The sequence below is a fragment of the Diospyros lotus genome, chromosome 1 (assembly GCF_014633365.1).
Source record: "Diospyros lotus cultivar Yz01 chromosome 1, ASM1463336v1, whole genome shotgun sequence".
Taxonomy (NCBI): Eukaryota; Viridiplantae; Streptophyta; class Magnoliopsida; order Ericales; family Ebenaceae; genus Diospyros; species Diospyros lotus.
The window spans coordinates 44489282-44506767 of NC_068338.1; the positions used below are offsets into that span (position 1 = coordinate 44489282).

The 17486-nt window shown below is 36.9% G+C and overlaps 3 protein-coding genes across 6 annotated transcripts; 1 reads left to right on the plus strand and 2 right to left on the minus strand.

Annotated features, from left to right (window-relative positions):
- The first annotated feature begins 544 nt into the window (after positions 1-544).
- Positions 545-4436, plus strand: LOC127812016 (proline transporter 1). 2 transcript variants are annotated; one of them, XM_052352282.1, is made up of 7 exons: positions 545-1138; positions 1466-1557; positions 1631-1950; positions 2051-2240; positions 2340-2464; positions 3627-3842; positions 3959-4436. In XM_052352282.1, exons 3-7 carry the CDS (start codon positions 1708-1710, stop codon positions 4334-4336), a joined length of 1152 nt encoding a protein of 383 aa, XP_052208242.1. In that variant the 5' UTR covers positions 545-1138; positions 1466-1557; positions 1631-1707; the 3' UTR covers positions 4337-4436. The 2 variants fall into 2 exon arrangements, with proteins under 2 accessions (XP_052208242.1, XP_052208235.1); XM_052352275.1 differs by lacking the exon at positions 1466-1557 and having other exon boundaries at positions 550-1138.
- A 197-nt stretch (positions 4437-4633) lies between these two features.
- Positions 4634-8290, minus strand: LOC127812030 (uncharacterized). Of its 3 annotated transcripts, none has more exons than XM_052352294.1 (3): positions 8147-8290; positions 5859-6104; positions 4634-5139 (listed from the first exon to the last, which is right to left on the minus strand). In XM_052352294.1, exon 2 carries the CDS (start codon positions 6099-6101, stop codon positions 5868-5870), a length of 234 nt encoding a protein of 77 aa, XP_052208254.1. In that variant the 5' UTR covers positions 6102-6104; positions 8147-8290; the 3' UTR covers positions 4634-5139; positions 5859-5867. The 3 variants fall into 3 exon arrangements, with proteins under 3 accessions (XP_052208254.1, XP_052208273.1, XP_052208264.1); XM_052352313.1 differs by lacking the exon at positions 8147-8290 and adding an exon at positions 7890-8095; XM_052352304.1 differs by lacking the exon at positions 8147-8290 and adding an exon at positions 7718-7881.
- A 6396-nt stretch (positions 8291-14686) lies between these two features.
- On the minus strand, positions 14687-16916 carry LOC127786820 (O-fucosyltransferase 19-like). The gene is made up of 7 exons (XM_052314509.1): positions 16726-16916; positions 16576-16646; positions 16272-16360; positions 15978-16110; positions 15647-15879; positions 15082-15558; positions 14687-14953 (listed from the first exon to the last, which is right to left on the minus strand). Exons 1-7 carry the CDS (start codon positions 16877-16879, stop codon positions 14731-14733), a joined length of 1380 nt encoding a protein of 459 aa, XP_052170469.1. The 5' UTR covers positions 16880-16916; the 3' UTR covers positions 14687-14730.
- Between the last annotated feature and the right edge of the window lie 570 nt (positions 16917-17486).

A 17486-nucleotide genomic window follows, 5' to 3' on the forward strand; every position in this document is an offset into this window, starting at 1 on the left:
AATTACATACACACACATACTGTTTGTGTTATATTTGTTGTCGCACTTCTCCTCCTCCACGTAGAGGTTGCTTTCAGCTTTCTATTTATATATATATTCGTCTTCCTTATGAAATAGTCCAGATGAACTCGTTCTGATGCCAAAATTGTCCTCGAATTGGACCTACTGTGTACACGTGTGTCAACAAAATATCCTTGCGCAAAACCACCATTAATTAATAGATTAAATAAAGAAAATCATGACATGAATGCCCCTCACCTCATGGATGGGATCTCTTTGAAGAGAACCTTTCATGTTATTACTGTCTCTCTCTCTCTCTTATATTAAATTAAACGCCAACTTATCAAAGTAGCGCCACTGCTTAATAAAATAAACCAAAATAAAAATTCAATCACAAGCAAACGAATTAAAAAAAAAAAGAAAGAAATGGACAACCACGTAAACACTGAATACGCCGACAACTTCTCACAGGCGTTCGATATGTTCGCGAACCGTAATGATGATCTAAGTAGTGAAAGACGGCCACGGAAGCTGTTTGCCGACGAGTATTCTGGTCCCATCTGGGCCGTCCATCACCCCGATCGTAGCTTGGTCAACCCAATTAGCTGTTCTGATCCCTCCGTGGAGGGCCCAAAAGAAAAATGAAAGCCCAGTGACAACCATACGCCCGCCTATCCAGCCACACATTCAACGGACTTCATAGATCTGCGCGCCACTGTGACCATTCTCTCTCTCTCTCTCTCTCTCTCTCTCATCTAAATGCCATGTTTTGATTCGCCGTAGAATAATCTTCTACAATTCAGTGATTCTGGCAAAAATTTCAATTCACCGGCTCCCCTAAATTGCTTCGTTGAATTGACTTTTGAATCTCTCTCTCTCTTCTCTCTCTCTCTCCCCCCGCGAGCATTAAAAGGGGAGGGACAGAGGAGAGAGACGCTGGCCGTGACACGTATATTGGAGGAAGAAGGGTTAGAGCACACCGTATCGCTGTTAGGAAGCGAAGAGCGAGCGGTGGTGGTGCCCTTTACAATGGAAAGTTACAACCATAGCCGCTCGGACGGCGGCGGTGCCGGCGGCGGCGGTCAACGCCCACACACCGCCGTCGAAATCCCGGAAACCGCCCACCAGATCAGCCACGGTCTGGTTCTTAATCTTCTTCCCCTTCCTCATTTCTCTGCTTTCGTTTTCGTTTTCGGATATCTAGTTGAAGAAATGGGTGTCCCGTGGATTGGTTTTTGAACATTCTTGTTTGTTTTTTCCTTTATGGGGTATAGTCTGTAGGGTGAAAAGGCCTCTCTTCTGTTTGTTGTTTTGGGAAATTAGGATGAATTTAGTACGCGGGATGGCTTGGGTATTCGTCAATTTCTGTTCATAGGAGAGGAATCTGTTTTTGGTTTTCCTTAGTTTTTCCGTACTATGGTTCTTGAAACCTCTTGAACGTCTTCTTCTTTTATGTGTCTTCCAGGGAACTCGCAGTTATCACCTTTTGGGTGTGCATTAGATGAACTTTAGTGGGCTAAGTTAATCAAGTGCAAACTCGAAGGGCAGTTTGCTTCTGTTAGTATCATTCATATGCAATTGCATCCATTTCTGTTTGATTTATGTGACTCTGGGTGATTTTGCAACGCAGATTCATGGTTTCAAGTTGGTTTTGTCCTCACAACGGGTATCAACAGTGCTTATGTTTTGGGTTATTCTGGGACAATCATGGTTCCTCTTGGATGGATAGCAGGTGTACTAGGCCTAATCGCAGCCACTGCCATCTCTCTCTATGCAAACACACTCATAGCCAAGCTCCATGAATTTGGGGGCAGAAGACACATCAGATACAGAGACCTTGCGGGATTCATATATGGCCCAAGAGCTTATTCACTTACATGGGCTTTGCAATATGTGAATCTTTTCATGATCAACACCGGATTCATCATTTTGGCTGGACAGGCTCTAAAGGTAAGATCATGGTAGAATTTTGCTCTATGAACTTGAAGAACTAGCCAGGATGATGTTCTGAAGATGCCTGAACCTTTCACTGTGTGTACTGGCTGTGCAGGCTGTCTACGTTCTCTTCCGGGATGATGGCGCCATGAAGCTGCCATATTGTATAGCAATAGCTGGGATTGTGTGTGCCATATTCGCCGTTGGAATACCCCATCTATCAGCTCTAAGAGTTTGGCTCGGGTTTTCGACGTTTTTCAGTCTGGTGTATATAGTCATAGCCATTGCTCTGGCAGCCCGAGATGGTAAGATCGATCTTTTCGAGCGAGCGGAATCTTTTTAACGTGTTTTGTCTTCAAGTCACTCAAATATCATAGATGCGTCTTGTATATACTTTATTACAGGATCTAAAGCTCCGGCAAGGGATTATGGCATTTCAGGAACAAAGATTGGCAAAATCTTTACAACCATTGGTGCAGCTGCTAATCTTGTTTTCGCATTCAATACAGGAATGCTTCCAGAGATACAGGTAAGTCCCGGATTATTAATGAATCCTACGTACTATGCTGATCATGTGTTTTGTAACCTCTTACTTACACTTTTCCTTATTAATTTCAAATTCTTAAAAATGCAATTTTTCAAAAATGTTTCACAAATCACTTTCATCTTCTTCTTTCAACACGAGTTATACAAAAAAATAAAAAATTAAAACATCTCTCTTTTTTTAATATATGTTCTCATGCTCTAGATTAAAAATTAATTTTTATATTTCTAACATTTAAACACACTTTTCAAATTTTTTATAAAAAAATGAAAATTAGATAAAAAAAAAAAAAGTAAAAAATCATTTTCGGCAACTAACACAGGCCCTAAGTGTGACCTCAATTGCCTTCTATATTTAAACGGTGGAATCTGTCGCATTGCAGTGGCATTATTTGATGTTGCTATATTTATTCATAGGATGATTGCAGCTACCATAGCTAGTTTTGGCAAGCTATTATTTTCTGAATTATTTTTTGTTCAACAATATGGCATTGCGGCATGTTTCCATATTTGGAAAAAAAAAATTGGAACATTATAATTATAGTTCTTGAAACTGCAAACTAGTCACTAAGCCGGGCTTAGTTAAAAAAGACCAGCAATCAGTCAAATCAGTCATAATCAGCTGGTTTGTTTGGTTTTACCGGTTCACAAAGCTCCCCCCCCACCCCACCCCACCCCCCCCAAAAAAAAAATCTATTTTTTATCTAAAATATTTTACGGCACACAATTTGTAAAGATTTATTCTTTAAAATCTCCCATTTTTGTTGACTTCAAAAGCTCTGGTCTTTTTTATGATCAAAGTCATCTCCATCAAGCCATATAATTTAATTCATTTTCATGTATTACGATGATAAGATTGAACATCTTAGTTAACAACTTGTATTTTTAATTCATTTGTAATTAGGGATTCATGCTTTTGTTTTGCATGGTTATTTTATTTTATTTTTCGAATGTTAATAGTTGCAAAAAATATATTCATAAAACCTGAACATGACACCATTATATCTTATATATAAATTTTCTGAACCCCCCAGGAACCACTTGCCCAACAAGTGGAGTAGTGAATCAATACTCTGCTCCACCAAATAAAGCCGTGTGTAGAATTTCTGATCCTTATTGGTGATTGTATTCTTTTTGTGGTGTGGTAGGCAACTGTGCGACAACCAGTCGTCAAGAATATGATGAAAGCTCTCTACTTCCAGTTCACAGTAGGAGTTCTGCCTATGTATGCTGTTGCATTTGTGGGTTACTGGGCTTATGGATCTAGCACCTCTACTTATTTGCTCAACAGTGTTACTGGTCCAGTTTGGGTGAAGGCACTGGCCAACATTTCTGCCTTCTTGCAAACTGTCATTGCTCTACACGTATGCTTCTTCCTAACATCAACCCTTCTGGTCTTTAGTAAAGCAAAGCAACCAGTTTGATCAAAATCAAAATGAAAATAACCTCCTCTCTCTTAATTCTCATCTGCTGCTCGCAGATATTCGCAAGCCCCATGTACGAGTATGTCGACACGAGATATGGCATCAAAGGAAGTGCTTTATCTCTGCGGAACTTGTCGTTCCGGACTATGGTGAGAGGCGGTTACCTCGCGGTAAACACACTCGTGGCGGCTCTGCTACCGTTCCTTGGAGACTTCATGAGCCTCACAGGGGCTATCAGTACATTTCCGCTCACATTCATCCTAGCAAACCACATGTACCTAGTGGCTAAGGACAAGAAGTTGAGTGCCGGCCAGAAGTGGTGGCACTGGCTTAATGTTTGTTTCTTCAGCTGCATGTCAGTTGCAGCAGCAGTTGCAGCCTTGAGGCTTATTGCAGTAGACTCCAAAACTTACCACGTCTTTGCTGATCTATGAGCAAAGCTTTTATATTGCTGCTACCCAAGTCTTTTCATCTATTGTATTTCGATTGATTTTCTAAGCTTCTATTCTAATTTAAGAATTAGAGGTTAAGTAAGTCCACGATGCATCATGATCTCTTCAATGATTCGGCTCCTCGCATATTCCTATTGGTGTGGATATGTTTGTATATTTTGGCAAATTGTTCACCATTATTCTTCTTGCCTTCTGTTCAATTGGTAAGTACCATGTGAAATAGTTCGGACAATCTCGGCTCAACACTAATAGTTTCGCTTAAACCTTGGAGTCTTTACATGATCGCAAAACTTTAAAGATCTCACATATTATTAATAACTCAACCTTTCACAACTCCAACCACAGATAACCAAATAATCGGTGATCTAGCAGAGCATATAGAAGAATTTAAAGATCTAGATATGCTTAAATTGTAGGAGTTGAGAAAAAAAAAAAGTTATTTTGACAATACAAAATCAACAAATCTACTCCACACAACCAATTTCACAGTAAAAGATGCTTAAATCGCAATAGACTTCAAAAAGAGTTATTTCAACAATAACAAAATCAACAAATCTACTTCATGCAACCAATTTCACAATTACTCACTCTGCCGTGCCAAACATCATGGGAGCTAAGTACATCACTTAAGAACAATAACTGATTGGAGAGCTCGTCTATATCAAAGCTTTTTTTCTTTTTATTATTTTTTAGCAAGTGCTTTTACCTCCAAAGGGAGAAGCTTTCTCCACATTTCACATCACTCAAGGCAAACCTCGCAAACCCGTGCAACCATTCAACTATGCCTGCAAGAATAAATGAAAAATAATATTAACTGTTACGACTCATATAACGTGAACAAGAATTACTTACCAAACACCAGAACAATAGGACATAAGAGCAAATAATGCCATAACCATGGGTCCCCATGCAGAGATGGGCACAAGGCGGGTGTTTTTTCAGCAGTTTAGCATTCGCCCAATCCTCCCCCCCCCCCGGGGAGCACAATATCATTTTCAATGTTGAGACACTCTTCTTGTGCTTAAATAAAAATAAATCATTCTTAAGAAATATATAAATGTCATTCACACACCAAAAGATATAAATGTCATTCACACACCAAAAGATAAGTCACCCATAGACCATCAGTCAAAATCGGCAAGCAAAATAAGTTGTACTATGGCCTCTCAGCCATCATAATTAAGCCTTAGTCAGATCGCTTGATAACAGTAAGAAAGAAATTAAAAACAGCAGATATCACTCCAACCCCCACCACCTCAAGAAGAAACAAGAAAGAAAAGGTTCCATTCACTTTTAACATAAACCTTTCTAGGTTTCATTCATTTCCTCAATATTTGTCCAGAAAAAACGAAACATTTCACTCTTCTATGCCCTCATTCCTTCTCAAAGAAACTTCACCAACATTTGCAACACTGTTAGATCAAATAAATGATTTCCCAGATATTAGATTAACCCAACAAGCACCTCATGAGTAACAATTATTACTTGAAAGGCATTGACATACCAAGCATCATCATCCCGATACCACCTTCACAACAATGAAAATGGTATTGGCAACAATAAGGGGAATTCTCATGTATTGAACTGCATAAATAAGACCAATCAGCTGTCCCTTAAGGGAATTTCTTCTGACACCTGAGAATTCCTGGAAACTCCACCCTCTAGGCACAAGGAACCTCTCTTCATTTAAAATTGCCAGAGCATTAGCAAGAAGGAGACAACCTTCTATTAATGTCCAAAAACCCATTACCTGCATCATGAACATAGCCAATCACTTTCAACAAACTGTCATCTGTATTTATCAAAGAAATTTTTGAAAGTTTACCTCCACCTCATCTATAGAGCTCAATACATAAAACAAATAATAGAGGGCAGGACAACTGATAGTCCACATGTATACTTAAAAACACATGAATATGAAAAGAATCAATCATAGAAGAATGCTGTGAATTATCTCCTGATTCTAATAGTTACTGCAGTAATTATTTTGGAGATGCCTCAATTATAAAAAATCCTATACACTAAAATCCAAATTGCTGGTCTTTGACATCCTGGTGTGCCTTCCCACCAACAGGTCAGACTGTATTACAGGATGACAGTCTAAACGTTACAAGTAATTAACATCCCACAATGAACAAATAATGCAGTAGCAGAATTCAAACATTATCTGCTTATATGGAGGCTTATGAAAATAAATGTTTCATGCTTATGCAAAATCATGTTGTAAGAAACTTCACAAAATTTCTGGAAACAACAAAAGACCAACCTTTCATGCTTGAGCAAAATCATGGTTGTAAGAATACTAAACAGAATTCTAACGAAAATCATCAGCACAGATATCAAAGAAATGCCCTCCCAATATCAAAGAAATCCCAATATAAAGCTGATAAGCGTAACGTGTTTTTGCACTAACACCCTCCTAATATCAAAGAAATGCCAAGTTATTATCAAGTATAGGCCAACCGCTTCTAGATATACTGTTCTCAATTCTGGTATATTGGTTTAATCCATTGTATACAACTTCATTCTGAGTATAAATCATACTTCATTTTGAAAAAGTTCAGTAATGGTTGCATTAGAGCACCAAATAACCTCCTCATTGTCATTTGACAAATTTCAGTATCAGTAGCATTATTAGAGCACTAAACAACCTCATTTTGACAAATTCCCACATAGGTGGTTAGTAACACTTGACAACTTCACCTTGTCAAAAATAAATAATACATGCCCTTAAAAATAACAAATGATGCACAACTTATAAAATATGCATATGGTTAATATAATGCATACTATCACAATTATAACTTAAGGACTCAAAAGGCACCAGAAAACTTCTCCAGTGTGATAAAATACAAATCCAGAAAAAAAACAAATTAGGATCCAGTAAGACTTTCAGATCAGAAGAATCAGTAAAAGAAGTGGAATTTTGACACGAATTTTTGGGTTTAAAATTGAGGGAAAAAACCAAACGTAGCATTTCTTTTCTAATAAATCAACTATAAATAGGGAAATGTTACTGAAATATGGATATCAGAGCATAAGAACCTGCAAACTTCAAAATTTTTAGAGAAGTCATGAGGAAATTCCAGAATAAATAGGGGAACTGACAGTCATAGAATCTTTTCAATAACTGGACCGCGAAAATAACAAATTTCAGAATAAATAGTAAAGTCAAAAAATGACAAGTTGTGAAAATATCTAACTGGACATCTCCTTAAGAACAAATTTTTGGAACAAAAATAAAGGGCTGAAGAAACATCAGATATACAACCAGGGTGACCTCCCATAGACTGGAACCTAAATAAAAAAATTAGGCACAACCCTAGAACCTAAACAAGAACACATGTAATGATGCTAACTTACACTGGATTTGGGAGTCGAACTTGCAGAGGAAAAGGGAACGTGTAGGAAACTAGAATATAAAATTGTCTAAAATTTGATTGCTTTTTTGGTTAGGTTCGAAAATCAACAGGTAATTTCTTCGAAAAAAATCATCTTTTGGTTTTCTCATGCGTAGAAATGTAAGCCTGCATACAATTTCAAATTCTCTTCGGCCTTCCTTCACTCTAACAAATCTTCACCAAAACACCGCATCTATAAATCTTCAACGAAATTATAAAGATTACAACAACAACGTAAAGAAGAAGAAGGAAAGGCAGCGTCAGAACTAAGCTGTAGATTAGATCTGAAGGTGTTGGAAGAAAGTTGAAGAACCGAACATAAAACCTCACAGTAAATACATTTTCATACATAGCTATATACGTGTGTATATACAAGCCCTAGAACACTCACCTTACAGATTGGCGGAGAACGCTTTCCCCAAGCGATCCAATTGGTAGCCGAAAGGTTGCGTGTTCAGGAAATACAACCGGTTTTCTTTCCGATTCCGAACTCGCCCCTAATGCTACTTCAAAACGGCTTACTTTGGGGCAAATTACAGAGCACAGTAATAGATTTTGAGAGGCCCATTTTGCATTATAACTTGGGGGTAAAAGGGCTTTTTTTTTTTTTTATCCCTCATATAAAATTGGAATTTAATTTTGTTAAAAAGATAAATTTAATTAATTAGACATCATTTGAAATACTTTTTAAATTTCTAAATTTATTTAATTGATTTCTAAATTTTTTAAAATTAGACAAACATTTCTAAAATTTTGATCATTTGAGAGGTATTATGACTAATTTTAAAATGTTCAATCATAGACTACATAATTTTTAAAATTTAAGGTGTATTTGGGTCAAATAAATTAATTTATCAAAAAATAATATCCAATTATGGATAAATCATATTATATGGTTTTTTTATAAATTTAAAAATATATATTTGATATTTTACTTACTTAATATATTAAATATAAAAATATATTTATTGGCCTTCTAAATTTGAAAATTCTTTTCTTTTCAATTTTATTAAAATTATATTTTAAACTAATCTCAATTAAATAAAATTAAAATTCTAAAACATTATCTTTTACGTTACTATATTAAAATAGTTCACTGCTCCATTTTACTTATTATAATATTTAATTTTTTATTTTATTCTAAGTGCAACTACAAATAAAAACCTTTTTCATAATTATATTAAAATCTTTTATTTTTTTGGTTGATGAATCTGTTGATTATTAATTCCCACTTTTGTTTTTGAGTTTTAAATTTTTTAATTAAAATTTAATTCTTTCTTCAAAACTTGAGAATGTTAAATTTAAGACCATACCTTTGTTAAGTGTTTTAAGTAACCGTAAAACTAATTTTATACTTTTATTTGTGTACTATGTAATAGATATTTAATTTGTTAACTTATAATTATTTAAAAAATTATATACCTATATCAATAAAAAATATTTTTTTAAATAAACAGGTAAAATTTGAGTGAAATTTATAAGTTATTATTATAATTTGAATTTTTTTAAAGTGGCACTCTCTATTAAATTGTAAGTTAACGTTGTTAATTAACTTATTTTAGATTACGTCATTTGTGCATTCATACCTACCTTCATACAAAACAGTACACAGAATCAAACCGAAGCAAACTCGATGGAGCCATGGTCAGAGCAGAGAGTTGTGAAGACGAACGCGCTCTCTCTCTCTCTCTCTCTCTCTCTCTCTGTAGTCTCGTTGAAGGATCTTATTCTTCATGCAATGGTTAGAGCTTTAATCCAATTCACTGTGATTGATTTGTTATTTCGAATCAATCTTCGTTGGCTGAACTTTGGGTTTTCTGGCTCCATACGTGTTTACTGATATCCGAATATTCAAGTTTATCTATTTGACTCCATCTACGAATTCATTTACTCCATGAGTTTCGTGTATTGCATCTCAATTTAGTTGGTTTGATTTTGCTCAAAACAACGGAAGCCGATGCGCCAATCAAGTTCGATTTTAACCAGATTGAGTTCTAGCAATTGACTGCGACTTTCAGCTTCGATTCTCCTGCAATTAAAATTATGAAAAAGTTGATCTTATGAAAGAAAATAAAGTGTAGTTCTGGCATTCACAAGTGTTTGATGAGACCATAAAACATTACGTTATTTCTCCATTTTTAAGTTACTTATTTCAAGGGAAAGTGATGCAGAAAACACCTATAATCTTCAACGATCACCTTCAAACTCAAATTGCAAATACTGAAAAACAAAGATTGCCAATTCTCCTTCCACAAGCACCCCCCCCCCCCCCCCCCCCCCCCCCCCCCCAAAAAAAAAAAACAAAACCCTACAATAAGTAAAAAGGTCTTAAATACGATGTCCCAACGGCCTATGGACTCCAACTAAACTAAGTTATATAGAATAGGCCCAAAAATAAAACATAACCCAAACAAAAATAAAGAAATCATAAAAAAAATCATAAAAGGAAACTTAAAATGACTAAAACACAACCACTACAATCATATATTATGGGCTAAAAACGGACACCATATGCGAATCTTATCCCCATATTATTGAACACCGATCACTACGACCATATTTTCAACTTCTTTCCATCGTGATCTTTGTTTTCAGTATTTGCAATCTGAGTTTGAGGGTGATCCTTGAGGGTTGTAAATGTTACCTGCATTAGAAAGGGCAGAAGGGAATAATGGCATTGCCTAATTTCAAGAATCTCTACTTTACTTGCTTATCCATTTGCTCGTTGCCTATCTATCTTCAACTTTGATTTTCTATTTTTGGGCTTAAAACTCAGACCTAGTCCTATGATGAAGTGCATATACCTCTCGTAGTAGGTTATTTATGTCTCTTTCAAACCACTTTTGTAATTTGATCTGCTATTAGATTAATTGTGATGTGCGTTGGAGGCTTGTATGTTATTGTGGTACTCTTTTACTATTTATCTGCGGTATATCTATGCTCTGTGTTCTCCTCAGAATAGAGTTTTTTTACTAACTATTAGAAGTTGTTTACTGGTGGATGTTAGTGTGTGGCAACAATCAGAGAGAGAACTGAAGATTTTACAAATGTTGTGCACCGAGCAGCTTTATCTATAGGGTTATAATTAGGTGCATTTTGTCCGCCTATTTCTATCCCGCAAGTGGACGGATCATGACAAGTAATATAGTGATGAATAGAGTGTCGTACCCACGAGAACTAACTTTTGACGTTTATTCTAACTAATTTAACTTTAACTTAACACACACATTAACAAAGACTTCAACTGTAATGAAAACTAATTTACTAATAAAAGATGCAACTAGAACAATTTTTTTGATTCAAAAACTCACAAGAATAAGGCACTAGGGTTTGTGAATCCACCGTCAGCTTTCTATGATTCAATTGTTCATTACTCAGATCTTGTTATTTCTTATCTTAGATTGAAAATCGATGATCCAATTACAACCAAAAGCCTCTCTCGATAGTCATTCAGTTCTATGTATATATATGAGATTAATCATCTCTAGTTAACCTTCTAACATATAAACATGCATTCAATCACGGTGATCATCACAAAATGATTTCATATGGCATAAAGGTATCTCTACCTATTATAGGACCCTACGTTGTTTGCTACCATGTCTAATCGTATTGAATCTCTCGAAAGCAACACAAATCACAAATACGTTTTAATGGTGATCAATCATCAAAACGACATTATGAACATAACAAACAATCAATCCGAATGAATAAGAAAATAGCAAATCGAGTAACTTTAAATCAAACCATTAGAAGTCGAGATTTCATCATTTACCCTAGCTATAAACACTTAGCAATGCATTATTGCAATCAAAAGAAAAAGAAAAGAGTTGGAATCCATAGCAAAGATTTGAAAAAGAAAAGAAAAATACAACCTAAGAGTATAGTCTTCAATCTTCCGCCGGCTCCTCCTCCATTAAAAAACTCTCAAATCCCTCAAGAATAAGTATTTATATAGTGTTTTTTAGATTATTAAAGTCGTGTACAGTGAAAACTCTCATTTCCCATTGATTTGGACGGAAACGAGTCAAAATCGCGCTTTGAATTGAAGTTCAGAACTCTACCGTGGTCCTACTACGATATGTTTGTTGCTGTAGACCCGTGGGCTCCAGATAGCATCTTAAACCGGTCTTACAGCGGTATGCATTCCTCTATAAGACCATAAGCTCTAGAAATTAATTCTTATAGCAATCTTACAACGGAATGCATACCGTTGTAGACCACTAGATTTCTTCCTTAGCCTCTTTCTTTTTCGCCTTCCACTTTTCGCTCTTGTTCCACTTTCACTTTCTCCATCTCATTTCAAGTTGATAACTAACCATGTCTTCAAGTTTTATTTTCACTCCTATCATGCACCAAAATCGTTTCTTTTTGTTCCATGTCCGCTTTGCATGTGATGTGTACCTATATTGACAATATTGAGCTCAAAATGAGTAGCAATCATGTTCATTGAATACTTAAATACTAAATTTGAACCACTAAATAAGAGTGTAAAATATACTAATCACATTTAATCTTATTTCCATGTTGGTCATACCAATCATTGACCATTTTAACTTGGGAACTCTGAAGCTTCTTAACTTCCTACCTATGCATACCATGTGCCAAGTGTATGTTTAGTTTCAAAGGATTCTGTAGTTTTATAGATTTATTATATTCCCTATGCATGTGCATTTATATTCAATTGTCCTAGTAGCTTTATTCTGTTGTATAGGACTACTTTGAAATACTATTGATAAAGATAAATAAAACAAACATTAAAAGATTGAGGTTGGTATCTGAAGACAGAAAGAAAGAGGGAAAGAAGAAAAGTTTGTAGAAAGTGATAGCCTCAGTCAGACAATAACGGGAGATATTCAATGTCATAGCATTGTTAAGGCAACCATGGGGCCGTCCCTTATAATTTTTGTGGCAGGATGTGGCTCTTCAACCATTTGATTGTAGTAATCCGGAATCAGAGTGATTTTTTATAGCCTCCAACTGGTGCAAATTCAAAAACATCTGTTGTCCTTGATCTACAAGTTGCAATTCGGGCTTCTAGATAATGTAATTGATCTCTAAGATCAACATATTGATATTGAGAAATAAGTCATGCATAATGGTGCTATTTATATCGGGCTATCAGCTGTAGGTAGTAGCTTTATTCTGTTGCATTTAATTTTAGAACTTGCAAATGTTATTCAGAAAGTAGCATTCAATTATGTTGAAGACTTGAAACATTTGCAGCACATAAAAAAGCAGTAACTGCAGTTCCTTGATGAATTTGAACTCCTAATCTGTCACATATTAATGATGGATTTGACATCTTCTTTTAGCAGACACATGTTTCCATAAGCTATGAATTAATCAAGGTGTGGTTTCTGTTGACAGAACAAATTTGGCAGCTCAATCAACGTCTTTTATTATGCACAGACCTCGCATCTTTTATGAAAGCCATAACGAGGACAGGATACACTTCATGACCAGAGTGAATTTCTTTTAGTTGTTAGTGATGGTACTTATTACTTTCAGAAAGTTATTCTCTGGAAATGATGCTTATCACTTCCTTTGATAAAGCATTTCATTTTCCCAGTTTATCACTTCCTTGAAGCTTTGGAACCGTTCTGAATGAAGCATAAGAAGGATTATGCGGACCTGCACCATACCACTGAACAGAAGATTGATAGCATCGAGCATGAAGTAGGTTTGGAAGCTTAATCATTGCCTGTCTTTGTGTAATCCACTCTGTTGTATATATCAGCTGATGAAATTGTGTAATAACCTATGCTGAGCATCATAATGGCGAGCTGTTTTGGTAACATGTTACTCTTTGATCTATGCAATTTTTCTTGAGATTGATGCTAACAATTGCACTATTGTCTTGTAACATGTTTTTGCCTAGGTATTGCCCCTTAGTGATTGCTTGCTCAAACAATGAGTATCAACTATCGGCATATGTTTGTGGGCTCGCTTCACAGAGCCCTGCATGAAACAGTCTGCCTAAGTGCCAATATGTATTGTGTTCGATTTGATTCCTTGCAAATAATTTTAACTGCTTGTGTAAACTCGTCAAAACTTTCTCAAGTACTCCATAAATTGGAATGAATTTCTTTTAGAACTTTCTCTAGTACTCCAAACCATTGGCATGTTTTTGTGGAGTCAGTCAGCCTGGTAACAATAGTAAAGTTACGTCTTTATGATCAAAAGATCATGAGTTCAAATTATAGAAACAATCTTTCGCAAGAAAGGAAAGCTGTATATAAATATTGCCCTCGCAAAGTAGAAAGCCTTGTGAACTAGGACAACGTTTTTTACCTGAACTATTAATTATCATAGTTGACACTGCAACCCAGCCACCCCTTTGACTTCCTGAAAACTTGTACGCAACAGCATTGCAGTCATGGGGGATTGAAATTACTAGTCATGAAAGATTTTCCTGGAAAATTAGCAAAAGAAAAATAAAATTTGTGCATTCAATTGAATTCTTGTAGATCCATCCCGACCCAGATAAAATAATTTTCTTTTTCCAGCTTTTTCATGCAAGTCGAAAGCGTCAATTGATCTACATAAAAGATCTAATTGTCAACTTTATAGGCAAATGGTGCTTGCTCCTACACTGATGTTCTACCTGTTAGTTAATCACATCTAAAATCCATCATAAACTGACTGATGAATAAATCTGCACTACACCTAGCAAAAAAATAATAACAAATCTGCGCTGTAAATACCTACATGACTATGGAATTATCCTGCTTTGATGACTAAGACAGTATAGTGATATCTTGAGTCTTTGCTTTCCTTCTTTTTCTTTTTCCTGCACAGATTCCTTTTCTAAATATATACAGAAAAATGAAAGAAAAATATTTCTACATTAGGGTTGACCTTGTTTTTGAATGACTTTTCTTTTGCTTCAATTTGCCGGGCAGGAGAAGCAAAACCTTTATGCAGCAGCTCTATGAGCCATAGATTAGTCTCTGTGATCATTTTTACCCCGTGTTAGGTCTTTTTCCTGCGCTTCTTTTGATCTTGGGACTTTTCACAAACACAACCAGGAAAAGGATTTGCATAGAAGTACTCTTCATGTCTTGAAGATGGCCCAACTTTTCTATGCTCTGGTGCTCCTGTCCTATTTGCATGGAGCCTATTAACTTCTGATGAAAATTCTTCCCAAGATAACTTCCCATTGTCCATTTCGTCAATCAATCTCACAAAATTTTGCCTGCAACAGTTGCGATACCAAAATCAAATTACAGATTGAACTTCCAACTTTCCTTAAAGAGTAACTAGAAATCCATATACGAGATAGTGACACCAAAATCAAATTACAAATGAAATGATTCTACATACTTGTCAGGGTTGATTGTTTTCCTGAAACCTTCGAAGATCCTATGGCCACGAACCGCCTTTGCCATATTCCCATCAAAGGTGTATACAAAAACGTCACTCTGAAGTGCCATAATATAGTCCAAGGCAGCAAGCTGATTCTGCAGGTGCTTGAAAGGTTTCAACTCTTCCTCTGTTGCCAGAGTTGAATGAGAGTAAATATTTGGATACTTGGCTTGGAGTTCTGCCAACCCTTCATGCCCAAAAGTCTGCCCTGCAGCTATATAGATTCTTGTGGTGGAAGGATAACCGAGGGCCTCAAGAAACACGGCCGCCTCCCTTGGGGTCATCGGGCATTTTCCTTGGAGTCGCTTGTCTTCACCATTGATCCTCTTCGCTTTCCAGTGTCTTACCTTGTACCTCAGATCCCGGAGCTCCTTAGCCTCGAATGAGGTTAGACTGTGAGTGCAGCCCGTGAAAGCCAGCATATCCTTCTCATATCTCCATTTGCGTGTTACAGGTTAGTGAATTCTAAACACAAAACAGAACAACCGTGGAGAAAACTAACTTACTAGGTAGATTTAGATACCTTAAATGGAGAGCCATATAATGTTCTGTGTTGTTCCTGAGTCTGTTCACCAGCACCTTTCCTAGATTTTCTATTTCGTCAGTGTACGAAAGAGCCTCATACATGGCTCGACATCGTAGTTTCTGGATAGAAATGGAGAGGCCATTGTTAGCTAGGCGAGCGTCCGAGTGGGTGAACTTCATCACCTTGTGCTTATTCAACAATGAAGACATATGTCTCGTGTAGTAACTTGACTGCAGCCATAAACATACAAAGCATCCATTTTCATAGTTGAATCCCCATAGTTTCTATATATACATTAGTTCGAGGAATATTGAAATCATGAACATGCCTTTGACCAGGACACGGGGGCTTTTGTAAAGGGCTTCACATTGGCAAGCTCTGGGGGCAGCAACTCCACCACTTCGATATCATCTTTCAAGGTTCTTACGAAGTGCTCCCAATCGTAGATATCTTTGAAATCACTGAAACCAACAAAATTACAAAGGAGGTGAGCCCAATTTCTTTTCTCTGCTAAATCGATCAGTTTCTTCCTCGTTCTACTGTTTTTATTATTGTCGACAAGAAATCGTCGTGAGAATGATGTGGTAATGCTAGTTTTTCAGGATGAGAAATTACTCGAGACCTGGGATCTGTCCAAAATGACTGGTGATCGAGGGTGGGAAGAACCAGAGTCGCATTCATAAGCTTTGCGACAGCAACCATATCACTTATCTACATCGCAAACAACATGAAATACAACAACAATGGTAACATATCAAGTCTCCATTCCGTTACGTGAGGTTAAATTCATGAATTTTACTACGACACTCATTTTTATTTATGATCTTTATGTTCTGTAACACCTTTATATATAACTTATATATCGAAACGAAAAATAAAAACTTGCATTGCATGCACGAGGTATGTATATTGAATTTGAAGCATACCCCAGTCCTCATTTGATTTAGTCCGCCGTTTGCATGAACGAGAATATAACCATTCGTGGCCGTGCCATTTCCTGCAACAATGGAGCGATCAAGAACTCAGCAAACTGCTGGACCTGGAATTTGCAAAGATTAAGTCTCGTGGAGATTTACTTTTTTCATTATTTGATCCGTTTATGCATTTGTAGTAGTTTTCACTCGTTCTTTGCCTCCAAATTTCAGTGGTATCGGCCACCGGCGGCTGCGTCAGGAAGTCGGTCCGGCCCCCGCCGGACGGGTACTCCAATTCATTGAGGGCGCCGCTCATGAGCGCGACCCGGGCGAAGGTGGCGGTGGAGACCAGCAGCAGCACCATAATTCCGACCACCCACCGGCTGAGGCTCGTGCCGGGCCTCAAAAATCTCGCCGCAGAGTGCACCATTCTCGGCAGGCCTCCGCCCACCGGAGAGCGGTGGCGGCGGCGTGTGCCGAGCCCGAGAACGTGTCCGCCGCCGGTCGATCCTGTCCCGTCCTCTTCCGGGAAGTGATCGACGTAATCCACTGCTTTTCTTCTCGACATGTTGCGGAGGAACGGAAAGACAGAGGAGTTAAGGGAGGAGAAGAAGAAGAAGAAAGGTTGAGAGTTTTTGGCAACTTCCATGTTTCCATGGTCGCACCCTTTCCTCAGTGTCTTCGAAACGTGAGGCCATGCACTTCTATCTCTTTCCCCCACCCACGCTTTCCAATTAAACGGGAAATCTTATTTTGTTGAAAATTTTAGTAAGAAGTTATCATTAAAATAACAACAATGTGACAATCCATGAGATTTTATAAATATCTCTTCTCAATAATTTATTTATTTTAAGATGATCGATTGCAACAAAATTGTTGGATTGTAGTGCTTGTTTGCCATTCTAATGAAATTTCTATCTATT